At 47.4% G+C, this 26,513-nt stretch overlaps 2 protein-coding genes across 4 annotated transcripts in view; both read left to right on the forward strand.

Annotated features, from left to right (window-relative positions):
* Positions 1 to 8,419: 8,419 nt before the first annotated feature.
* Positions 8,420 to 13,029, forward strand: MRPS17 (mitochondrial ribosomal protein S17). 2 transcript variants are annotated; one of them, NM_001251972.1, is given in 3 exon segments: positions 8,420 to 8,448; positions 9,687 to 9,826; positions 11,417 to 11,849. In NM_001251972.1, coding segments are annotated over 2 exon segments (393 nt in total). In that variant the 5' UTR covers positions 8,420 to 8,448; positions 9,687 to 9,703; the 3' UTR covers positions 11,687 to 11,849.
* An 8,014-nt stretch (positions 13,030 to 21,043) lies between these two features.
* Positions 21,044 to 26,513, forward strand: part of NIPSNAP2 (nipsnap homolog 2) — a 35,684-nt gene continuing 30,214 nt past the window's right edge. The window contains exon 1 of one of the 2 annotated variants that reach the window (XM_001158023.7): positions 21,044 to 21,194. In XM_001158023.7, coding sequence (XP_001158023.2) covers positions 21,103 to 21,194 — 92 coding nt within the window. In that variant the 5' untranslated portion in view covers positions 21,044 to 21,102. The remainder of the gene's footprint in view (positions 21,195 to 26,513) is intronic. The other variant, XM_001158461.7, reaches the window with a different exon arrangement.

The following is a 26,513-nucleotide window of genomic DNA, read 5'->3' on the forward strand; positions in this document are numbered from 1 at the left end:
TGGGGAGAAACCTTGGACAATACCCCGCTTTCAAGGGCAGAAGTCCCTGTGGCTTTCTGCAGTGCATTGTACCCCTGGTTTATTGAGACTAGAGAACGGCGATGACTTTTACCAAGTATACTGCTTGTAAACATTTTGTTAACAAGGCATGTCCTGCACAGCCCTAGATCCCTTAAACCTTGATTTCATACAACACGTTTTTGTGAGCTCCAGATTGGATCAAAGTGGTTGGGTCAAAGTGGCTGGGGCAAAGCTACAAATTAACAACATCTCAGCAAAGCAATTATTCAAAGTACAGGTCTTTTTCAAAATGGAGTCTCTTATGTCTTCCCTTTCTACATAGACACAGTAACAGTCTGATCTCTCTTTCTTTTCCCTACAAGAACTCATTCAATAACACAGGAGGACACCAAGCCATTCATGAGGGATCCACCCCCATGGCCCAAACACCTCCCACCAGGCCCAACCTCCAACATTGGGGATCACATTTCAACCTGAGATGGGAAGAGACAAATATCCAAAGTATAATATATCAGAATTTAAGGTGATTTCATTTGATTTTTATGATTGCTGCCTTGTTTGACGGAAGTCACATTTGATGTTTTTTTCTGTTTTTTGTTTGTTTGTTTGTTTGAGACAGAGTCTCGCTCTGTCACCCAGGCTGAGGTGCAGTGGCTTGATCTTGGTTCACTGCAACCTCCGCCTCCCAGGTCCAAGCAATTCTCCTGTCTCAGTCTCCTGAGTATTTGGGATTACAGGTGCGTGCCACCACGCCTGGCTAATTTTTGTATTTATAATAGAGACAGTGTTTCACTCTATTGGTCAGGCTGGTCTCGAACACCTAACCTCAGGTGATCCACCCGCCTCAGCCTCCCAAAGAGTTGAGATTACAGGCGTGAGCCACCGTGCCCGGCCCCACATTTGATGTTTTAAAGCATTCAAAATGTAAACGGTCATAAACCATGAATAGCTGCAAGCATAGGGACACTTCAGTTTCTTGGTTTTCAGGTTTCCTCTGTCTTCTCAGGCATGGCTGAAGAAAACATAAGGTTAAGGTAGGAGTGCAGCCCACTTGCTTTCTCATCTTTCTTCTAACTTGAGCCTGGCTCAAGACTTCCCTGATTTATTCTCCCCGAGAAAGGACTAGATTTTGTAGGCCCTGAGTCAAAGCTGAAATGATTTAAGGACTTTAAAAAACAAAAACACTAACCCCCCCCCAAAAAAACTCATTTCATCGTAGAAATTAAACTTTTCAAAAGCATTTTTGTCCCATGCAACAGTAGGTATGAAATAGTTAATAAAACCTTGAGTTACTGTAATCAGGGAGGATTTCTAATAGTATTTTGTCCAAACGTGTGCAGTGGCGATGCATTTTCAGGGCAAATCAATTCTGGAAGCATCCTCACCCAAAAAAAGCCACATTTAACATTCATTTGCCATAATGAGGCAGGATATAGGGCACTCAGATTTCAGGAGGGGAGAGAGTGAGCGAAGGTGACGTCTCAGACAGCAGAGGTATGTACTTTTTTGTTTGTTTGTTTTTTGAGACGGAGTCTCGCACTGTCGCCTGAGCTGGAATGCAATGGCACTATCTTGGCTCATTGCAATCTCCGCCTCCTGGGTTCAAGCTATTCCCCTGCCTCAGCCTCCTGATTAGCTGGGATTACAGGCGCCTGTCACCACGCCCGGCTAATTTTTTGTATTTTTAGTAGAGGGGGGGTTTCACTATGTTGGCCAGGCTGGTCTCAAACTCCTGACCTCATGATCTGCCTGCCCTCGGCCTCCCAAAGTGCTGGGATTATAGGCGTGAGCCACCGCACCCAGCCAAGTATGTACTTTTTAAAAGTAATTGTTAATTACACTTGGTAAAATCTTTGATCAAAGCTTAATTTTGTGGCTGGGCGCAGTGGCTCATGCCTGTAATCCCAGCACTTTGGGAGGCTGAGGCGGGCAGATCATGATGAGGTGAGGAGTTCGAGACCAGCCTTGCCAATATGGTGAAACTCCGTCTCTACTAAAAATACAAAAATTAGCCGGGCATGGTGGTGCGCACCTGTAGTCCCAGCTACTCGGGAGGCTGAGGCAGAAGAACTGCTTGAACCCGGGAGGCAGAGGTTGCAGTGAGCCGAGATTGTGCCACTGCACTCCAGCTTGGGTGACAGAGTGAGACTCCGTCTCAAAAAAAAAAAAAAACTTAACTTTTGCAACCAGGAAAAAAAAGTATTTTGCAAAGAGTTCTAAAGGCTCCAGCACAAGGCAGTGTATCTGTATCACAGCACAGGTGAAAAACAAGAACAAGATGGAATTCTCAGAAGAGGATGAGCAGAACTTGGATATCCCAGAAAAAAGGTGTCTGGACTGAACCCGACCACAGTTGGCCAAGGACTTTCACCAATTCTTCATACATAGGAATGGTACATTAGAATCCTATTATATATTCCTTAGGGTCACAAATGATTCTGTTTATGTTAATTGTACAGTAAAATTGGTGCGGATTCATTCTCATGTTGTCCTTTGTTCTCTTCAAAATGTTCCAAGTTAAGGAGTGAAGCCTAAATATGTTCATTACATCAAAATACTGGTACCCCCAGTGTACGGGAGCCAGAGGTGTACACATTCCAGTACTTATTTGTTATGACTTGTTTCTATCTAGGAGAGCAATATATTACCCTTTCACATGTATTAGTTTCTTTGGTCCATCCAACCAGGTGTTGTTGTCCTTCTATAAGAAGAAATACTTAAGCTACACATAGTAGTAGATGACTTATTATTCAGGGTTTCTCTGACTGAAATGTCACTATAACATCAGTCATTTGACTCCTAATCCAGTAGATACAAACAGTGCCTGGAACAGTCTATTATAACACTCTGAAAACATTTGGTAAATATATGAATTTTAATAAAAGGAAAGATTGCTGCTCAACACCAAAATCTGTGTGACTATTTCTCATAACCTCAAAGTATTAGTAAAGAATCGTCCTGTTCATTGGTTCTTTTATGTCCAAAGAGCTTGTTAGCATGGAGAAAAATACTGATATGATTTGGCTTTGTGTCCCCACCCAAATATCATCTCAAATTGTAATCCCCATGTGTCAAGGGAGAAACCTAATGGGAAGTGATTGAATCATGGGGGCATTTCCCCCATGCTGTTCTTGTGATAGTGAGTGAGTTCTCATGAGATCTGATGGTTTTATAAGGGACTTCTCCCGCTTCGCTCACTCACACTCTGTCTTGCCTGCCGCCATGTAAGACATGCCTGCTTCCCCTTTTGCCATGATTGTAAGTTTCCTGAGGCCTCCCCAGCCGTGTGTAACTGTGAGTCAAACCTCTTTCCTTTATAAATTACTCAATCTTGGGTATTTATAGCAGTGAGAAAACAGACTAATACAAATACTCATTAGAATTTGTATTTTGATTAATGTTCAGTGTATTTTTTTTTAGACGGAGTCTCACTCTGTCGCCCAGGCTGAAGTGCAGTGGCACGATCTCGGCTCACTGCAACTTCCGCCTCCCAGGTTCAAGCAATTCTCTTGCCTCAGCCTCCTGAGTAGCTGGGACTACAGGCACCCACCACCACGCCTGGCTAATTTTTTGTATTTTTAATAGAGACAGGGTTTCACCATGTTAGCCAGGATGGTCTCGATCTCCTGACCTTTGGATCTGCCCATCTCAGCCTCCCAAAGTGCTGGGATTACAGGCATGAGGTACGACACCTAACTCTGTGTATTTATTTAAGAAAACAATTGACGTTCTTTAAACAGTCAGCATTCCTCTACTTATTTGGACATTTGCAACTAATAAATAAAAAATTAAGAATTTCTAAAATTAGATATGCCTACTCTTTTAAACATTAACTTCAGATGTAAACAGATCTTAATGTTTCATTATATCCAAACCTAAACTGTCAGATTCTATTAAATGCTTTAAACACTTCAAGAAACAGAAAAGATACACCCAGATGTCACAATCATTATACCAAAACCAGTTAAAAAATGTTAACTGCGTGGATTTAATTTTTTTCTTATCCTTATTTGAACACTTTTCCAATTGGAACAGGGTTCCAATTATCCATATGTTTCTAGGTTTATGTTATTATTTTTTTTGACAGAGTCTCACTCTGTCGCCCAGGCTGGAGTGCAATGGCACAATCTCAGCTCACTGCAACCTCTACCTCCCAGGTTCAAGCAATTCTCTTGCCTCAGCCTCCCAAGGAGCTGGGATTACAGGTGCCCACTACCACGCCCAGCTACTTTTGTGTATTTTTAGTAGAGACGGGGTTTCGCCATGTTGGCCAGGCTGGTCTCGAACTCCTGACCTCAGGTGATCCACCTGCCTTGGCCTCCCAAAGTGCTGGGATTTCAGGCCTGAGCCACTGCGCCCGACCTTTTTTTTTTTTTTTTTTTTTTTGAGACAGAGTCTTGCTCTGTTGTCCAGGCTGGAGTGCAGTGGCGTGATCTCAGCTCACTGCAATCTCCGCCTCCTGGATTCAAGCAATTCTCCTGCCTCAGTCTCCCTAGTAGCTGGGATTACAGGCATGCACCACCATGCCCGGCTATTTTTTTTTTTTTTTTTTTTTGTATTTTTAATAGAGATGAGGTTTCACCATATTGGCCAGGCTGGTCTCCAACTCCCGACCTTGTGATCCGCCTGCCAATCTTACCAGACCCAAAATAATAATACTGTCTCAAACTAAATTGTAGCATATGCATTAGCAATGCCTCATCCTTGGTCACGTCATCCATAAGACCTTGCATCGATGAAATAACTCTTATTTGGTCTTTTATAACAAAATATCACTTGTAATGTTGTGGGACATTTTAAGACCTTTTGTATAAACTTTAAATTTTTGAGACTTGAACTTTCCCAAAAGTATCTAGCCATTGTCTGGTCATTTTTATGACAGGACATAATGATCTTTTTAGCTAGCATTATTCCAAAGGCTTTATATTCCTTATTTGTATAATTAAAAGGCCATCCAGCTCCTTCTTCGTGAAGAGTGCAGTTTTTGTAGTCAGCTTTTCATTGTAGAACATTTGGCTGCTTAATCATTTTGAAACACACTGTTGAATCCTGCTTCTCCTTGGTTATTATTGTATGTAATCATTAGAGCCAATTAACTGTTAGACCGTCTTTCTACTTTGTTGAAGTAACTATTTTAACTGTTAGACCATCTTTCTACTTTGTTGAAGTAACTTTTTCCAAGATTACTTGGCTTGCCTAGCACCCCAGTGTTTATTATTTCTTGATTAAACAGGAACAAATCTATATACACATACATATATATGTGTGTGTGTACATATGCTCGTACCTAGTAAGAAAAAATATATATATTTTTTAGGTCAATAATGAATAAGGCTGGGTGCAGTGGCTCACGCCTGTAATCCCAGCACTTTGGGAGGTCAGGGCGGGTGGATCATTTGAGGTCGGGAGTTCAAGAGCAGCCTGGCCAACAAGATGAAACTCTGTCTCTACTAACAATACAAAAATTAGCCGGGTATGGTGACGAGTGCCTGTGATCCCAGCTACTCGGGAGGCTGAGGGAGGAGAATCACTTGAACCCAGGATGCAGAGGTTGCAGTGAGCGAAGATCACCCCACTGCACTCCAGCCTCAGTGACAGAGTGAGACTCTGTCTCAAAAAAAAAAAAAAAAAAAAAAAGACTATTGTACATTCACATAGTAAAGTTCTGTGCAACTGAAAAGAAAGATCAGCATGTTCAGTACACTCCAGAAGCTGATTTGGAGCAATTCTTCCAGGATATGTTAAGTGAAAAGGGCAAATACAAAGCAGTCTACATAGAATGTTACTTTTGTAAGAGAATATATACAATCTTTGCAAAAAGAAATATAAGCAGGCCAAACCAGAAATTAATAAATTAGTTACCTATGGGAAACAAGAACAAGATCAAAAAGATTGGGAATGGAATGAAATTTCTCTGCTTGTATCTTTTTAAAGTTTTAGTCCTTCCTTCTCCCCTCCCCTCCCCTCCCCTTCCCTTCCCCCTCCCTTCCCGTCCCTTTTTTTTTTTTTTTTTTTTTTTTGAGACAGAGTCTCACTCCCTCACCCAGGCTGGAGTGCACTGGCACCATCTCCGCTCACTGCAACCTCCACCTTCCAGGTTCAAGCGATTCTCCTGCCTTAGCCTCCTGAGTAGGTGGGATTACAGGCGTGTGTCACTATGCCCAGCTAATTTTTGTATTTTTAGTAGGGATGGAGTTTCACCATGTTGCCACAGGCTGATCTCGAACTCCAGGCCTCAGGTGATCCGCATGCCTTGGCCTCCCAAAGGGCTGGGATTATAGGCGTGAGCCACTGCGCCCAGCCTTAAAGTTTTAATTTTTGAACCATTTTAATGATTTACACATTCAAAAAATAAGATTAAAAGGATATGGTTTTTCCTATCCTCGAATACAAAATTGTATACAAACATATAAAAATGAAGGCCAGGCACGGTGGCTCACGCCTGTAATCCCAACACTTTGGGAGGCCGAGGCGGGCGGATCATTAGGTCACAAGATGGAGACCATCCTGGCTAACGCGGTGAAACTCCATCTCTACTAAAAATACAAAAAAAATTAGCCGGGCGTGGTGGCGGGTGCCTGTAGTCCCAGCTACCCGGGATGCTGAGGCAGGAGAATGGCGTAAACCCAGGAGGCAGAGCTTGCAGTGAGCCGAGATTGTGAGCGAGACTCCGTCTGAAAAAAAAAAAAAAAAATCTAATTGTATAGAATATTGTTATAACCACACAGAAGAAAAAAAAAGAATCCCAAGAAATGTTGAACACAGTGCTGTCATTGTACACTCTAAGGACAAAAAGAACCACAAAAAATAATCTCACGCATCACTTAGAAAGTTTGTTTTTAGTCGGGATATTGTTAGTACAACTCCAAAAGCATATAGTGTATACTATAGGATTTAGCATTAATCATTGATGTTGTCGGGGTAGGGACCAGAGTTCTAACTGTGGAAGAAAGGAGATAAAAATACGGAACTGGTGAAGCAAAAGAAGAAACCCACTGGTGGCTCATGCCTGTAATCCCAGCACTTTGGGAGGCCGAGACGGGCGGATCACGAGGTCAGGAAATCGAGACCATCCTGGCTTACACGGTGAAACCCCGTCTCCACTAAAAAAAATACAAAAAATTAGCCGGCCTGGTGGCAGGCGCCTGTAGTCCCAGCTACTCGGAAGGCTGAGGCAGGAGAATGGCGTGAACCCGGGAGGCGGAGCTTGCAGTGAGCCGAGATCGCGCCAGTGCACTCCAGCCTGGGCGACAGACAGCCTCCGTCCCAAAAAAGAAAGAAAGAAGGAAACCCACTGGTGTTTAAAGGTAGGTGTGTGTGTGTGCGTGTGTGTGTGTTTCAATGTATCGATAGCTACATCTGCTGAAATAGCCTACAGGCAGGAAAATCCCAGTAGCAAGTTGCTCACCTAGCACTCAGAGCTTTGTTGCTAAGTACCACTCCCCACTGATATTTTTCGTTTGAAAAACTTCTGATACAATAACTGGTCAGGGAAAGTATAGGTAAATCTGGACCAGCCAGGCACAGTGGCTCCTGCCTGTAATCCCAGAACTTTGGGAGTCCGAAGTAGGTGGATCACTTGAGGCCAAGAGTTCAAGAACAGCCTGGCCAACATGGTGAAATCCCATCTCTACTAAAAATAAAAAAAATTAGCTGGACGTGGTGCCAGATGCCTGTAGTCCCAGCTACTCAGGAGGCTGAGGCAGGAGAATCCCTTAAACCCAGGAGGCAGAGGTTGCAGTGAGTCAAGATCATGCCACTGCACTCCAGCCTGGGCAACAAGAGTGAGACCCTGTCTCAAAAAACAACAACAACAACAACAACAACAACAAAAACACTTTTAGGCCGGGCACGGTGGCTCACGCCTGTAATTCCAACACTTTGAAAGGCCAAAGTGGTTGGATCACTTAAGGCCAGGAGTTCGAGACCAGCCTGGCCAACATGTGAAACCCTGTCTCTACTAAAAATACAAAAATTAGCTGGGCATGGTGGTGCACGCCTGTAATCCCAGCTACTTGGGAGGTTGAGGCAGAAGAATCGCTTGAACCCGGGAGGCAGAGGTTGCAGTGAGCAGAGATCGCGCCACTGCACACCAGCCTGGGCGACAGAGCGAGACTCCGTCTCAAAAAAAAAAAAAAAAAGAAAGAAAGAAAACAAAAGAATGAAAGAAAAGTCCGAAACCTCCTGCGCCACTGTCCACTAGCTGCGCGCGTTAGGAAACCAGAGGTCAGCGCCCCCCGCCCCGCCACCGCCGCGGGTCCCTTTAAGGGAGAGTGGGCGGGGTCCTGCCTTTAACTCCGCCCACGGCTAAGGAGATGCACGGCCTACGAGAGGGGTAGTGTGGGACTGAGCCAATGCGTACGGCGTGACGCCATCCCGCTGCGACCGGCGCTCCCCGGGGCAGGTGGCTGCATAGTCTTGGCGGAGGTGAGTCTCGCGGTGGAGGTGAGGGCGGGCTCCGGGGTGTTGCTGCCGGGGGAGGATTTGCTGGGGACCCGAGGCACCCTCGCGTGAGAGCCCTGAGAGCGAATCGCTTCGTCTGACCTCGGGGTTGTCCGGGGCGAGGGCACGAATCACCCCAACCTTTCCGAAGCCTGGTGGAATAGCTTATGAACTGATCTCAAAAGCAGCCCAAGTCATCCGTCGCTGGGCCGGGGAGGGGGACACCGCGGCGGCCCCGCCGAATGCTACCTGGGCACTGAGCCTGTGGGGAGAGGCGACCCAGCGGGGTGGAGAGAGATAAGGGACCAGTAACGTCCAGCGTTTGTCCGTGGTATTGAGCGTTCTGTGGGTCAAATTCTCAAAGCACTCCTGCGAAATAGGCCTGCCCATTTTGCAGAAGGGGAATGTGAGGCTTGGGGAAGTTAAAGTTACCGCTTTGTAAGCGCTGTAAAGATGAGAGGTTGGGTAGTGGGGAACGTGTAAGCATCTCTGAAATGGTGATTCAAGCCGGGCGCGGTGGCTCACGCCTCTTAATCCCAGCACTTTGGGAGGCTGAGGCGGGCGGATCACCTGAGGTCAGGAGTTCGAGACCAGTCTGGCCAACATGGTGAAACTCCGTCTTTACTAAAAATACCCCGGCGTGGTGGCGCGGGCCTGTAGTCCTGGCTACTCGGGAGGCTGAGGGAGAAGAATCGCTTGAACCCGGGAGGCGGAGGTTGCAGTGAGCCGAGATCGCGCCACTTCACTCCAGCCTGGGCGAAAGAACTAAACTCCATCTCAAGAAAAATAAATATGGCCGGGCGCGGTGGCTCACGCCTGTAATCCTAGCACTCTGGGAGGCCGAGGCGGGCGGATCACGAGGTCAGGAGATCAAGACCAGCCTGGCTAACACGGTGAAACTCCATCTCTACTAAAAATACAAAAAAATTAGCCGGGCGTTGTGGCAGACGCCTGTAGTCCCAGCTGCTCGGGAGGCTGAGGCAGGAGAATGGTGTGAACCCAGGAGGCGGCGTTTGCAGTGAGCCAAGATCGCACCACCGCACTCCAGCCTGGGCGACAGATAGACTACATCTAAAAAAAAAAAAAAACCAAAACTGTTTCTGGGTGGAGAGGGGAACGAAAAAGAAAAAAACTGTTTCTGGACTAACTTGGACAGTTCTTGTGACAAAATTCATGTGGCATCATAACCACCAGAATATGAGACTTTGGAATTTGCTTTTCAGGTGACCAAAGCCACGTAATGTCCGTAGTTCGCTCATCCGTCCATGCCAAATGGATTGTGGGGAAGGTGATTGGGACAAAAATGCAAAAGACTGCTAAAGTGAGAGTGACCAGGCTTGTTCTGGATCCCTATTTATTAAAGGTGAGAAACATTCTTGTTTCCGGGTGGCTTTGGTAAATCACCACCATGTCCTGGGTCCTGAGCAAAAAAACATTTCTCTCTCAGTAAAGATGTCTTGTCTCTCATCTGCTTTGAGCCAGGCATTCTGCTGGTCTGTAGGTATAACACGGTTTACACATTCCAAGAAAACAGAGTTAATGTCAATCCACTCTAACTGCTGTAGTCATTCTGTATGCAAAGTACTGGCCGGATGAGGTGGCTCACACCTGTAATCCCAGCACTTTGGGAGGCTGAGGAGGTTGGATCACCTGAGATCAGGAGTTCGAGACCAGCCTGGCCAACGTGGTGAAACCCTGTCTCTACTAAAAATACAAAAATTAGCTGGGCATAGTGGTGCACACCTGTAATCCTAGCTACTCTGGAGGCTGAGGCAGGAGAATCTCTTGAAGCCGGGAGGCGGAGGTTGCAATGAGCCACAATTGTACCATTGCACTCCATCCTGGACAAGAGCAAAACTCTGCCTACCATGCACAATTCACAATAGGGTTTGTGCTCCTATAGGAATCTAATGCCGCTGCTGATCTGACAGGAGGTGGAGCGCAGGCGGTAATACTCATGCTGGCTCAACGCCACTCACCTGCTGTGCGGCCCTGTTCCTAACAGGCCACTGAATGGTATCAGTCTGCTGCCCTGGGGGTTGGGGATCCCTGCTTGAACCCAAAGACAGGCTTGGAAACACGGGTAGGGATGAAGACTGGAGGTAAGGGAATGGGCAAAGAGGCTGCTGCAAAAGTCTAGGATGGAAATAAGGACCTGAACTAAAGTTGATGTAGTGGGGATGGAGTGGAAAAAATATTTCAGGAAGGACAGAGTCATTGATTTGTTTGCTGTGCCCAGGGGACGGATAGGTGCCAAGGATGGTTTCACATCCAAAGTTCAGCACACAGGTGGGTACCAATGCTGGTCATTATCAAGGATTAGAAACACAGGAGCAAGCTGAAGAGTGACTGCATGATCCTTGACCTTTGGGAGACCTTAGTTTGAATACTGACTCTTGTTTACCAGCTACACACATGGCTTAACCTCCCTGAACTTTTCTCATATGTACCTGCTGCAACAGGGTTGTTATAAAGAATAGGTGATTCTAGGCTGGGCGCGGTGGCTCATGCCTGTAATCCCAGCACTTTGGGAGGCCGAGGCAGGTGGATCACCTGACGTCAGGAGTTCAGGACCAGCCTGGCCAACATGGTGAAACCCCATCTCTACTAAAAAAACATACAAAAAATTAGCCGGGCATGGTGGCAGGCACCTGTAATTCCAGCTACTTGGGAGGCTGAGGCAGGAGAATCTCATGAATCTGGGAGGCGGAGGTTGCAGTGAGCTGAGATCGTGCCATTGCACTCCAGCCTGGGCAACAGAGCGAGAATCCATCTCACTGGATTGTCTCACTATATCACTCAGGCTCTAATTTTTGTACTAGAAGCCTCCTTAAGTATCTTATCTTTTCCTAAGTCCTGGCTTGTTTTCCATACATTACTTTTTCATATTACATATTGCATTACCAGGTCACAGATGGGAACTACTGATTTGCTTCTCTCCCTCTCTCAACAGTATTTTAATAAGCGGAAAACCTACTTTGCTCACGATGCCCTTCAGCAGTGCACAGTTGGGGATATTGTGCTTCTCAGAGCTTTACCTGTTCCACGAGCAAAGCATGTGAAACATGAACTGGCTGAGATCGTTTTCAAAGTTGGAAAAGTCATAGATCCAGTGACAGGAAAGCCCTGTGCTGGAACTACCTACCTGGAGAGTCCGTTGAGTTCGGAAACCACCCAGCTAAGCAAAAATCTGGAAGAACTCAATATCTCTTCAGCACAGTGAAGCGGGAGTGGAAGAAGGATCTAAAGGGAAAAACTGACATGTTTATGTTATGGAAAAAGAAATTTTTGTAAGTTTCATCACAAACTGTGTCCAGTTTCTCTGTGGTGTTCATGAAATAGCTAAAAGCAAATGAAGTAAAGGGCATACTATGGTTTTTCACAAAGGTTTATGGTCGTGTTTCAAATTTTCATCATTTCAGTGAACATACTTCCACGTTACATTAAGTGTGCCTAGCAGTCTGTTGCATTTTGTAAGCTCACTGATTTTTGTTTTGTTTTGTTTTGTTTTTTGTTTTGAGATGGAATCTCACTCTGTCACCCAGGCTGGAGTGCAGTGGTGCAATCTTGGCTCACTGCAAGCTCCGCCTCCCGGGTTCACGCCATTCTCCTGCCTCAGCCTCCCGAGTAGCTGGGACTACAGGCGCCTGCCACCATGCCCAGCTAATTTTTTTTTTTTTTTTTTTGGTATTTTTAGTAGAGACGGGGTTTCACCGTGTTAGCCAGGATGGTCTTGATTTCCTGACCTCGTGATCTGCCTGCCTTGGCCTCTCAGAGTGCTGGGATTACAGGCGTGAGCCACTGTGCTTAGCAAGCTCACTGTTTTAGAAGGTTTTATTTTTGTCTTTTGAGACAGGGTCTTGCTTTGTTGCCGGGGCTGGAGTGCAGTGGTATGATCTTGGCTCACTGCAGCCTTGACCTCCCTGGCTCCAGCATCTTTCCACCCCAGCCTTCTGAGTAGCTGGGAACACAGGAGCATACCACTACACTTGGCTGATTTTTTGTAAATTTTGTAGAGACAGGGTCTCCCTGTGTTGCCCAGGTTGGTCTCGGACTCCTGGGAGCAATCTGCCCATCTTGGCCTAACAAAGTGCTGTGATTACAGGCCTGAGCCACTGTGCCCAGCCGGTTTCCTTTTTTTCATTCAAAGGAATTTTGAATTTATCTTAGAACCTTTATTTTGAAGGAAGAAAGTCTTTTTTTTTTTTGAGCTGGAGTTTCACTCTTGTTGCCCAGGCTGGAGTGCAATGGCATGATCTCAGCCCACCACAACCTCCGCCTCCCAGATTCAAGTGATTCTGCTTCAGCCTCCTGAGTAGCTAGGATTACAGGCATGTGCCACCACACCCAGCTAATTTTGTATTTTCAGTAGGGATGGGGTTTCTCCATGTTTGTCAGGCTAGTCTTGAACTCCGGACCTCAGGTGATCCGCCCGCCTGGGCCTCTCAAAGTGCTTGGATTACAGGCATGAGCCACTGCATGTAATGACCAGCCACTGGTCAGAATTCTTTCAATCAAGCTGTGTTAAGAATATTGATGTGTGGAAAATAAAATTTTACAATTCTGTGTCACTTTTCTTACATCCTAGGCTAGATTAAATAGGTGTAAGTTCCTAAAATCTGACACATTAAGTTGTAGGACTTCTCCCACATGCATTTGAGATGGAGAGTGAGTTTTGTTGCTATTCATTAATATACCACGATAATTTAGATTTTGACTTAAGGAAGCATTGAGCAGTATATTTCCGTTTTCTGGCCCCTAGAAAGAGAATAGGGGACTTTTTTTTTGAGATCGAATCTCCCTCTGTTGCCCAGGTTGGAGTGCAGTGGCACAATCTTGGCTCACTGCAGCCTCTGCCTCCTGGGTTCAAGCAATTCTGCCTCAGCCTCCTCGAGTAGCTGGGGCTACAGGAGTGTACCACCACGCCCAGCTAATTTTTTTTTGTATTTTTAGTAGAGACGAGATTTCACCATGTTGGCCAGGCTGGTCTCGAACGCTTGATCTCAGGTGATTTGCCCACCTCAGCCTCCCAAAGTGCTGGGATTACAGGCATGAGCCACTGCGACTGGCCAAAAGGGGAATATTTCAATCTTAGCTGATACATGTTTGTTTGTTTGTTTGTTTTGAGATGGAGTCTCGCTCTGTTGCCCAGGCTGGAGCACAATGGTGTGATCTCAGCTCACTGCAACCTCTGCCTCCTGGGTTCAAGCAATTCTCCTGGCTCCCAAGTAGCTGGGATTACAGCTGCCTGCCACCATGTCCAGCTAATTTTTTTAAATTTTATTATTATTTTTTGTATTTTTAGTAGAGACAGAGTTTCACCATGTTGGACAGCCTGGTCTTGAACTCCTGACCTCAGGTGATCCCATCCGCCTCAGCCTGACAAAGTGCTGGGATTACAGCGTTGAGCCACCGCGCCCAGCCTTGATACATGTATTGTGTAAGCACAGGGTTTCCAGGATGATCACAGGCCTTGCCGGCCTCAGGGATCAATCTAGTTGGGGACGTATGCACAGGTGCCTCCATGGCAAACAGGATATGGGTGAGGGTGAATTGAAGGTCACTTCTCAGGAGAGATGAGATGGTGCTAGAAGTAAGCATTGAAGCAAGAGTCTCCAGGACAGTAGATGATGGGGTGGAAAGGGCATTTGAGGCAGAGGAAAGGGAATGTAAAATCCACAAAGTGAATGAAAGTATAACCAGGGCTTCTGGAAGCAGATGAGGATTGCTGCAACATTTTCAGCAGTGGTGGAACTCAGAAATAGGTGAAAGTAACTATAAGTGATAGTGGCTGAACGTTTTAAAGAGTGATACAATTGCATTTGCATTTTAATAAAAGTGATTGTGTGATTGTAGAGAACAGACTGGAAGCGGACATGTTAGATAGAGGTGGGGAGACCACAGTTCAAAGACTGGTCCTAAGACCCAAACTGAGTTGTGCAGGGAAGGACTGAGTAACAGCAGTGAGGGACTGAATAACAGGTTCTAAGGTAGAACTGGTGCCAGGGTAGGTGAAGGAAACGGAAGCATCTTAGACTGTCCAGGTCTCTGGCAGGTGGGGCTGTGGGACTGCTTAGCCTGGAAGGGTACATGAAAGTATCAGGCATCTCCCACAAAAAAGAATGAGTTCGGCTGGGTGCAGTGGCTCATGCCTGTAGTCCCAGCACTTTGGGAGGCCAAGGCGAGCAGATCATAAGGTCAGGAGTTCGAGACCAGCCTGACCAACATGGTGAAATCCCGTCTCTACTAAAAATACAAAAATTAGCCGGGCGTGATGGCAGGTGCCTGTAATCCCAGCTACTCTGGAGGCTGAGGCAGGAGAATCGCTTGAACCTGGGAGGTGAAGGTTGCAGTGAGCATTGCACTCCAGCCTGGGCAACAAGAGTGAAACTCCGTCTCAAAAAAATAAATAAATAAAAAATAAGGCCAGGCGTGGTGGCTCACGCCTGTAATCCCAGCACTTTGGGAGGCCGAGGTGGGTAGATGATGAGGTCAGGAGATGGAGACCATCCTGGCTAACACGGTGAAACCCCGTCTCTACTAAAAATACAAAAAAAAAAAAAATTAGCCTGGTGTGGTGGCGGGCGCCTGTAGTCCCAGCTACTCAGGAGGCTGAGGCAGGAGAATGGCGTGAACCTGGGAGGCGGAGCTTGAAGTGAGTGGAGATTGTGCAACTGCACTCCAGCCTGGGCGACAGAGTGAGACTCCGTCTCAAAAAAAAAAAAAAAAAAAAAAAAGAATGAGTTCATGTCCTTTGCAGGGACATGGATGAAGCTGGCCATAACTCTCAGCAAACTAACACAGGAACAGAAAACCAAACACCACATATTCTCATAAGTGGGAGTTGAACAATGAGAACACATGGACACAGGGAGGGGAACATCACACACGTGGACACAGGGAGGGAACCATCATATGTGCCATAAGATTTGCAAGAAATCAAAAAGCATTTAAATATCCACATGGAAGTGAGGCAAGACTGATATCGTAGAAAAGTCAAATCAGCTGGGTGCGGTGGCTCACACCTGTAATCCCAGCACTTTGGGAGGCCGAGGTGGGCAGATCACAAGGTCAGGAGTTCGAGACCAGCCTGGCCAAAATGGTGAAACCCCGTCTCTACTAAAAATACAAAAATTAGCCGGGTATGAGGGCGCACGCCTGTAATCCCAGCTACTCAGGAGACTAAGGCAGGAGAATCGCTTGAACCTGGGAAGCGGAGGTTGCAGTGAGCCAAGATCACCCCGCTGCACTCCAGCCTGGGCAACAGAGCAAGACTCTGTCTCAAAAAAAAAAAAGAAAAGAAAAGTCAAATCAGTGATAGTAAGAATACACTTCAGAAGTTCTCTAAGAATGTAGAGGAAAAGGATAAAGAAATGAAAGTAACGAGAATGATAGTTCTGTGAGACTCAATTTTAAAACTCCAATATAAATACAATACATTTTTCAGAATAGAATAGAACAAAAACAACAAACTAATGAAAAAAAGAAATAGAAAACATTTTTTCTTGACCTTTAGAAAAATCATGTTCTATAAAAAGAGATCCTCACATAGACATATCCTGGCAAAATATGTATTGAAATGCTGGAAAACTTCAAACCATTCCAGGATCTGAGAAAAGTACTTACAACTGAATGAAAATCAGACTGACCCTGGCTTTTTCTCTGTGACAGAAAGTTCAAGAAAACACCAGAATACCATCTACACAGTTGAGGGGAAGGGTTAGAAACCCAAGGAGTAACCAGAGATTTTGAAAACACACTTGTGTAGTCTGATATCTGTGAAAATAATGTGCTTGGCTGTTTTTGCTTTGAGAGTACATATCACTAATAAGCAGCTTAAAAAAAGATCACCTTAGTCCAACCATTGTGGAAGATAGTGTGGCGATTCCTCAAGAATCTAGAACCAGAAATACCATTTGATCCAGCAATCCCATTACTGGGTATGTACTCAAAGGATTATAAATCATTCTACTATAAATACACATGCACACATATGTTTATTGCAGCGCTACTTACAATAGCAAAGACCTGGAACCAACCCAAATGCCCATCAATGATAGACTGGATAAAGAAAATGTGACACATATACACCATGGAATACTATGCAGCCATTAAAAAGAATGAGTTCATGTCCTTTACAGGGACATGGATGAAGCTGGAAACCATCATTCTCAGCAAACTAACAGGAACAGAAAACCAAACACTGCATGTTCTCACTCAAGTGGGAGTTGAACAATGAGAACACATCGACACAGGGCGAGGAACATCACACACCGGGGCCTGTCGGGGCAAGGGAAGGGAGACCATTAGGACAAATACCTAATGCATATGGGGCTTAAAACATAGATGATGGGTTGATAGGTGCAGCAAACCACCATGGCACATGTATACCTATGTAACAAACCTGCATGTTCTACACATGTATCCCAGAACTTAAAATTAAAAAAAAAATTAAAAATAAAGCATCAGACATCTCCAAGTGGTGCTCCTAGCATATGGTGACACATGTGTCACCAGCTCTGGGATGGAGTCCAAGCCGTCTCTAAAATATTTCAAAGGTTTAAATATTTAAACATTTATAAATAAGCATCATTTATAAATATGTTAAAATATAAATGATGCTTAAGTACCAATGAAGTATTAAAGTATAAATATAAAATTAAAAGCATGTGAAAATATAAATAGTACCTAAGTACCATCAAAGGATTAAAATATAAATGATGATGGCCAGGCATGGTGGCTCACGCCTGTAATCCCAGCACTTTGGGAGGCTGAGGCAGACGGATCATGAGATCAGGAGTTGGAGACCAGCCTGACCAACACGGTGAAACCCCATTTCTACTAAAAATACAAAAGTTAGCCGGGGCGCGGTGGTGCACGCATGTAATCCCAGCTACTCAGGAGACTGAGGCAGATTCTCAAGGAGAATCACTTGAACCTGGGAGGCGGAGGTTGCAGTCAGCCAAGATCGTGCCACTGCACTCCAGTCTGGGTGACAGAGTGAGACTCCATCTCAAAAAAATAAAAAATAAAAAAAAATATAAATGATGTATAAGTACCATTGAAGCATTAAAATATAAGTGATACCTAAGTATCATGCAAGTATTAAAATAGAAATGATACTTAAGTACCATCGAAGTATTAAAATATAAATTATACCTAAGTACCACTGAAATGTTAACATATAAATGATACTTGTTTATATTTTAACACATACTTTTTCCTGAGAGTCTTTGTATAAAACTTATGCTCCAGGAAGACTTGCTATGTTTATTCTATGGCTTCAAATATCTGAAGCCACACAGCTGTGAAATCGGAGTACCCTCTTTTTCCCCAGTAAAAAGTCCTGAGTGAATGGAACTCCACAACAAAATGATAGCGGAGAAAAGCAATGCAGGCTAAGCAGGCTAATACTAAACACAAAAGCAAGGTCAGCAAAGAAGTGTCTAGCTACAGTTTATATTTCAGAATAAATTTAAAAGCAGGTGTCTCATGAAACAGAGCTGAGAAATTGGGGGCATTTGTGACAGTCACAGGAGCTCATCCACCCTTAAAGAGGCCTGGCCTCCTGCTCTGTAGGGCTGGGCCAAGTCCTTGATACCCTGGAGAGAGCTCACTTCTACCTCTCTTTGGAGTGTGAGAAACACACTCACCCATTCAAACCCAAAGAATGGACTTAGAGGCATGAAGAACAGTGAAAGTGAGACTTTTTTTTTTTTTGAGAGTCCGTCTTGATCTGTCACTGAGGCTGGAGTGCAGCAGTGCGATCTCAGCTCATTGCTGAGCTGAGATCACCTCCCAGGTGAATCTCCACCTCCCAGGTTCAAGTGATTTTCCTGCCTCAGCCTCCCGAGTAGCTAGGATTACAGGCATGCGCCACCACACCTGGCTAATTTTTGTATTTTTAGTAGAGATGGGGTTTCACCATGTTGGCCAGGCTGGTCTTGAACTCCTGACCTCAGGTGATCCACCCGCCTCAGCCCCCAAAAATGCTGGGATTATAGGCATGAGCCACCGCACCTGGACAAAAGTAAGACTTTTTAATAATGGTTTTGCAAGATCGGATGTGTGATGGGCAGGCACACCCAGTGCAGTTTCAACAATTTATCCCCTAGAGCACAGGTCCCCCCACCTTCCTCACAGGCTGAGTAATATGGGGTTGCAGTCTTCCTGGACATCACCTAAGTTCCATTATCCCCTTATTAGGTTACATCTTGTACTCTTCCCTACTTGAAGTTTCGATTTCCCAATGGCTAAGCTTTCTTTCCTTTTATGGATTAGACACCCCTGCCACTTTTCTCCCTCCCCTCTGACTTCTGTGAGTTTTATCACTCTTCCCAGATGTCTGTACCATGCATCTTGTCACATCCACAAGGGAACTGCCCAGACTTGTCTGTCTGTTTTCTGAAAATGGACCACTTAAAAAGTACTTCTTACAGGGTTCTCCACAGCTTTACTAAGCATACACTAGTTGAGGCCAGGAGGTCCTCAGCCACACAGCCTCTGGCCTCCTATCCTTGTGTCCCTTGGCCTCCATCCCACTGGCCTCCAAGGGACAGGTGCCTTTCCCTGCTCTGGGGCAAAGCCCTCCTCCATCCACAGGGTCCACCTCTGTCCTCCCTGGTGGCTCCTTGCCATATTAACGTGTTCAAATTCTACCCCAGTCAGAAAACTGCACCCCTTGAGCCCTGATGCTCCCTTGGCCCCCAAGATTACCAGCTTCAGGGAACCTCCCAGTTTTTGTCCACCTTATGACCTCCAAGCAACCCAGTCCTGAGGGCACTTTCCTCTCTGCCTCTGCAGCCCCGCACTGGCCTGGAAATGCTCCCTTTGGTGGCCAGAGCCCCTACTTCTCCCAAGTTCTCCCCCACCCCCAGGGTCCAGCTTCCTTCCTCCTGCCCTCACCTTGGTTGCAGTTTTCATGGTTATATTTGTGGCTTTTTTCTTTCTCTTTTCTTTTTTTTTTTTTTTGAGATGGAGTCTCACTCTGTTGCCCAGGCTGGAGTGCAGAGGCACAATCTCGGCTCACTGCACCCTCCACCTCCCAGGTTCAAGCGATTCTCCCACTTCAGCCTCTCGAGTAGCTGGGATTACAGGCACCCGACAACATGCCTGCCTAATTTTTGTATTTTTGTAGAGATGGGATTTCACCATATTGGCCAGGCTGGTCTCGGACTCCTGACCTCAGGTGATCCGCCCGCCTCGGCCACCCGAAGTGCTGGGATTACAGACGTGAGCCACCGTGCCTGGCTACATTTGTGGCTTTTTAAAAAATCTTCCTGGAGGACACATTTTTCCCTCTATAGCGCCAGCCACCCAGATCCACGCCTTTGCTTAAGTTATTTCCTCAGACAGGGATGCCCTCCCTTCTTCCCCTGGGACTGATATGTCCTGCCAGCTCCTTGGAGAACTTTCTCCCCATCTATCCTCTAATTCACAGCCACCCCCGGTTACATGCTCTCTTTCCGTGCCTCTTTCGTGTCTCATGAACCTGTCCATTTTGACACTTAACACACTCGGTCCAATCGTCATTGTACATTCTGTCCCCGCTAGACCCAGACGGCCTTGAGGGTAAGGTACCAAGGACTCCCCATGGCCAGTGCCTACCGGTGCTGAAATGAATGGGAACGATGTAGTCCCAAGACCTCAAGAGAACCTTCCCAGTCCTTTCTCCTTAATTTTTTTTTTGTGTGTGTGTATGGTGTTTTTTAATTTTTTCCTCACTTGCTTTCTTTTCTTTTCCTTTCTCTCTTTCTTTCTCCTGCCTCCCTCCCTTCCTTTCTCCTTCCTTCCCTCCTTTCTTTCTCCTGCCTCCCTCCCTTCCTCCTTTCTTTCTCCTTCCTTCCTTCCTTTCCCTCCCTTTCTTTCTCTTTCTCTCCTTCTTTCTTTCGCGACAGGACGTCGTGTGTTTGCCCAGGCTGGAGTGCAGTGGCACGATCATAGTTCACTACAGCCTCCACCTCCTGAACTCAAGCGATCCTTCTGCCTCAGTCTCCAGTGTAGCTGGCACCACAGACGTGCTCCTCCATGCCCGGCTAATTTAAAAATGTTTTTGCACAGTGAGGGCTCGCTATGTTGCCCACGTTGGTCTCGAACTCCTGGCTTCAAGAGATCTCCGGCCTCAGCCTCCCAAAGTGCTGGGATGACAGGCGTGAGCTATTGCGTCCGGCCCCAGAATGCACTTGTTAAAGCGTTGTGGGGCTTTTTGAAATGACAATATATTCATATACTACAAAATTTAAAAGACATTGGCGGGGTGGGGTGGGGGTAAACCCACTGCCACTGCCCCGCCCCAGGCCCTGGATTCCCCTAGGCACAGTGTTACTCTTTCCTTGTGGAGTTTTCCCTGATCATTGAAGTTATGCCCTTGTCCCTTCTGCACCCGCGCTTCTGGGCACCGAGCTCCTCCCGCTGAAGTGATCGGCTTGCACTGACTGCGCTTGAGCTTCGCGCTTTCCCGCAGCGGCCGGGCCTTGGCGCCTGGACGCCCCGCCGACCCCCGCGGCCGCGCGCCCTGCTCCCCCTGGCGGCCGCGCCCCGCACTGCAGTGGCCGCGTTGGGGCCCGGCCGGGGGAGGGGTCGCGCGGCGGCGGCGTCAGCGGCGGCGCCCGGGCGGTGGGAGCCGAGGCGCCGAGCAAGATGGCGGCGCGAGTGCTGCGCGCCCGCGGAGCGGCCTGGTCCGGCGGCCTCCTGCAGCGGGCGGCCCCCTGCAGCCTCCTGCCCAGGCTCCGGTGAGCAGCGCCGCCCTTTCCGGGAGGTGCCGGGGAGGGGCCGCCGCGAGGCGGAGGGCGCGGGTTTCCCGGCGCCGGTCTCCGCCCCGGCCCTGTCCCCAGCGCGGGTGGCTGCCCGGCCTCGGGGCCGTGGGGCCGGAGCTGGGGTGGGGCCGGAGCTGGGGCGGGGTCGGGGCGTCCTCGGGCTCAAGGTCACGGCGGGGACGGGCCGCCCTGCGGCTCCACCCTCGCCCGGGAAGGCCCCCGAGGCTCGGCCCGGAGGCCACATCCTCCCCGCGGCGCTGGCCCGGCCTGCAGGGCCCTGACCGGCGCGACCCGTGGCCAGGGACAGGGACAGCGCGCGCCTGAGGCCGCAGGCCCCGGACGCCGTCTGCTGGGTCCTCGCCGGAGGCTGTTCCAAGCCTGAGTGGCTGCGTCTGCCGAGGACGTTGGTGACCCTGGTCTCTGAGGTGCCGTGAGTAGGGAATAAAAGAGTAAAGCATTGTCCCGGGCCAGCTCTCCGCGGAGGGTAGGGGAAGTTAGAGCTTGGAGGAGGTCAAATCACTTAACGTCTTGGAGTTGAAATTTAAAGCCGGCCGTGGATCTAAAAGTACTTAGAGTTATCAGCACTAAGTTCAGGCGTGGGGCTCTTGTTTAAACTTTTTTTTTTTTTTCTAACTTCAGTGGATTGGACGTTTGGTTGTCCAAATTCATCACCTTGATATTTGCATGTGCTGTTTTCCACATTCAAACAGCAAAGCCTATCCTGACTTACCCAGAGTTGCTTTCTCGTATTCATTGCTTTGGGTAGTTTAAATTACCTAAGGAACTGTGTGTTAAACTCGCCATGGGCCAGGGAGGTTTCAGTAACATGGTTTATTATTATTGTTGTTGTTTATTTATATTTTTGAGACGGAGTTTTGCTCTCGTTGCCCCGGCTGAAGTGCAACGGCACGATCTTGTCTCACTGCAACCTCCGCCTCCCGGGTTCAAGTAATTCTCCTGCCTCATCCTCCCAAGTAGCTGGGATTACAGGCATGCACCACCACACCCGGCTAATTTTTGTATTTTTAGTAGAGACGGGGTTTCACCATGTTGGTCAGGCTGATCTCGAACTCCTGACCTCAGGTGATCCACCTGCCGCGGCCTCCCAAAGTGCAGGGATTACAGTCGTGAGTCACCAGGCGCGGCCTGATCTTTTTAAAAAGATGAGTCTGACTTGGGAGAGGGGGCAGAATTAAGGGTGGTGGCCAGCTGAGTGGACGCTGGCACTGAGAGTTGAGAGTTTGCTGAGAGCTCTTCTGCCAAAATGTGAGTGCCTACCACGTGCCAGGCACTGTTGACTGTTGAGAGACATCAGTGAATAAGGCGTCCAAGGCCATCCGGAGCTTAGCAGTAATTCAGGAGGGCTGGGGAAGAAGAATTCAGAGCAGTTTAGGACCTGGTAAAGTTTGTGAAGGCTGTGTGCTATTCAAGTGGAAAAGCAAATAGACAGTTGGCAGTATGACTCCTCAAAGGAGGTGTCTGGGCTACAGGTAACATTTAGGAGTTGTCAGTATATAGGAATGCTAAATGTTAATAGACACATGGATTTCATTATACTGTTTCGTATTTGATTTACGTTTTTCATAATAAAGCCTGGACGCAGTGACTCACACTTGTAATCCCTGCACTTTGGAAGGTTGCAGCAGGAGGATTGCTTGAGCCCAGGAGTTTGAGACCAGCCTGGGCAACATAGTGGAACTCTGTCCCTAATAATAAATAAGTACATAAATAAAAATTTGTATAATGAAACTTTTTTTAAACCATAGGAAGCCGGGTGCAGTGGCTCAGGCTGTAATCCCAGCACTTTGGGAGGCCGAGCTGGGCTGATCGCTTGAGCTCAGGAGTTCGAGACCATCCCAGGCAACATGACAAAACACATCTCTACAAAAAATACAAAAATTAGCCCGGCATGGTGGCACACGCCTGTAGTCCCAGCTACTTGGTAGGCTGAGGTGGGAGTATGGCTTGAACCTGGGAGGTGGAGGTTGCAGTGAGCCGAGATCATGCCACGGCGTTCCAGCCTAGGTGACAGAGCCAGACCCTGTCTCCAAAATAAAACAAACAAAAAAATATAGGAATGTGTGAGATTGCTTGAGGCGAGAGTGTGGAGAGAGAAGGGGCTGCAAAGCAAGCCCTGGGATGTGCAGCGTATATAGGCTGAATGTAGGAGGGGGAGCTGGCAAGCTCATTGTTATGTGGCAGTGGCCAGGAGGAGGGAGGGAGTGCCATCCGCTGCGAAAGTGTTAGGTAAAATGACAGAAGAAAACAGGATTTGCTGAATCAGTTTCAGCAAGGGAGAAGGGCGTCCTCCCGGGAGCCTCATCCCTGCCTGTACATTAGCCAGCGTATTTCACTTAGTGCTGCTCAGCAGCAAGCTTGGAATTCCCAGCCGCTTCCTGGACATTGCATAAGTGTCTCACAGGTGCTCAAAACACTGCTGTACCCAGGATTTAACTCCTCTTCCTTCTACGAAGCCTGCTTTTCTTTGGTTCTTCTTCTCCAGTCATGAAACATTTTCCATGTGGTGGCCCAGGCCAGACACCAGATGGTCTTCCCCAAGCCCATCCCTCTTTTTGCCGCCATCTATCATTTACCAAATCTGTCAGTTCTGCCTCTAGTATGTCTTGAATCCACCCTCTCCATCTTCACTGCCCTAGCTCAACCCTCAGCAATACTCGTCTGGATTCCTACGAAGAGTGTGGGCTCGAACCTGTTAGTGAAGGGGATGACTAAAGAATTTTTTTTTTTTCCTTGGAGATAGTCTTGCCCTGTTGCCCAGGCTGGAGTTTAATGGCATGACCACGGCTCACTGCAGCCTTGACCTTCCGGACTTAAGGGATCTTCCCACCTCAGCCTCCCAAGTAGCTGGGACTACAGGCCCACACCACCATGCCCAGCTATTATTTATTTATTTATTTATTTGAGACAGAGTGTCACTCTGTTGCCCAGGCTGGAGTTCAGTGGCGTGATTTCGGCTCCCTGCAACCTCCACCTCCTGGGTTCAAGCAGTTCTCCTGTCTCAGCTACCTGAGCAGCTGGGACTTACAGGCGTGCACCACCACGCCTGGATAATTTTTGTATTTTTAGTAGAGATGGGGTTTCTCCATGTTGCCCAGGCTGGTCTCAAACTCCTGGCCTCAAGTGATCCTCCCACCACGGCCTCCCAAAGTGCTGGCATTACAGGGATGAATCACCACACCCAGCTGCTAATTTTTAATTTTTTTGTAGAGAGGGTGGTCTTGCTATGTTCCCCAGGCTAGTCTCAAACTCCTGGCCTCAAGCAGTCCTCCCACCCTCCACCTCCCAAAGTGCTAGGATTATAGGTGTGAGCCATTGTGCCCAGCCACACGTCTAAAGAATTCTAAGCGGACATTTTCCTAGTAGAAAGATCTCTATGACACAAACCTTGACTGGTTCCTAATCCCTCCTCCCTGTCTGCCCCCATTCCCCTACCCACAAGAGCAATGAAAGACATTTTGGGGAGAACTGGGGATATTTTAATAGGGAGTGGATATTAGATATGATGGAATAATTGTTTTTCTCAGATGTGATGATAGCATTGTAGTTCTGTCATTGTGTTTTGGAGATACATGCTGAAGGATTTACGGGAGAAGTATCATTATGTCCAAACTCTACTTTCTTTTCTTTTTTTTTTCCTGAGACAGAGTCTCGCTCTGTCACCCAGGCCGGAGTGCAGTGGGGTGATCTCGGCTCGCTGCAACCTCTGCCTCCTGGGTTCAAGTGATTCTCCTGTCTCAGCCTCCCGATTAGCTGGGACTGCAGGCGTGCGCCACCACAACCAGCTAATTTTTTTGTATTTTTAATAGAGATGGGGTTTCACCATTTGGCCAGGATGGTCTCGATCTCCTGACCTCGTGATCTGCCCGCCTTGGCCTGCTTTGGTCTCCCAAAGTGGTGGGATTATAGGTGTGAGCCACTGCCCCCAGCCCAAAACTCTACTTTCAAATGGTTCAGTAGAAATTAAAAAGCAAATATAGGGCCGGGTGTGGTGGTTCACACCTGTAATCCTAGCACTGTAGGAGGCCAAGGCTGACGGATCACATGAGGCCAGAAGCTCAAGACCAGCGTGGACAACATGATGAAACCCTGTCTCTACTAAAACTACAACATTTAGCAGGGTAACTACAACATTTAGCAGGGTGTGGTGGTGCAGGGCTGTAGTCCCAGCTATACAGGTGGCTGAAGCAAGGTAATTGCTCGAGCGCAGGAGGTGGAGGCTGAAGTGAGCCGAGATCGCGCCACTGCCCTTCAGCTGACATGAGAGAACAAGGCCCTGTCTGAAAAAAAAAAAAGAAAAAAAAAATTAAAAAGCAAATATATAGAGAGAAAAACTTTTAATGGTAAAATGTTCATTTTTAAAATCTAGATGCAGGGCAGAAAAGTCTTGTCATGTTTAAACTCCTCTGGGTTTGAAGTTTCTGGAAATGAAAGGTGTGGGAACAGGTCTCTGGAGCAGCAGTGTGGAAGACGGGTACTGGGGCTGGATGGAGTGTGGTGGTGGGGAGGGGAGTCAGGGAGCTGCTGCTTTAAGGCAGGAGTCTTCTTGGCATGGGTCTGTCAACCTCTTCTCTCCCCCGGGCCTGTGCTTCCAAATTCTGGTGCTGTTTGCACACTTGTGGCTTTGGCCATCACTGGTTCTGCTTAGAATCTCCCTTCCATGGGTATCTACCTGACCATCTGCTCCTCTTCTTTCCAGTCTTCCACTCAACAGGTACTTCGTTAGAGCTGGCCCCCAGGCTGCCCTTACCCATGCCACAACAGCTACCTACTTCCTTGTGTCATCATTGAAGAGCTTGTCTGTTTGAGTTGTGATCGTGTTTGTCTGTCTGCCCTCACCAGCAAACTGAGCTCCCGTGAAGTCAGGGCCAGGTTCATCTGTGCATCGTCAGTGGCTGACAGGTGTAGTGCACAGTCTGTAAATAACAGTGATCATATTGCCGGGCGCGGTGGCTCACGCCTGTAATCCCAGAACTTTGGGAGGCCAAGGTGGGCGAATCACGAGGTCAGGAGATCGAGACCATCCTGGCTAACATGGTGAAACCCTGTCTCTACTAAAAATACAAAAAATTAGCCGGGCGTGGTGGTGGGCGCCTGTAGTCCCAGCTACTCAGGAGGCTGAGGCAGGAGAATGGCGTGAACCCGCGAGGCGGAACTTGCAGTGAGCCGAGATCCCACCACTGCACTCCAGCCTGGGCGAGGGAGTGAGACTCTGTCTCAAAAAAAAAAAAAAAAAAAAATGATCATATGAATGAAGCGCGGTGTGCTCCTGCTGCC

The sequence above is a fragment of the Pan troglodytes genome, chromosome 6 (assembly GCF_028858775.2).
Source record: "Pan troglodytes isolate AG18354 chromosome 6, NHGRI_mPanTro3-v2.0_pri, whole genome shotgun sequence".
Taxonomy (NCBI): Eukaryota; Metazoa; Chordata; class Mammalia; order Primates; family Hominidae; genus Pan; species Pan troglodytes.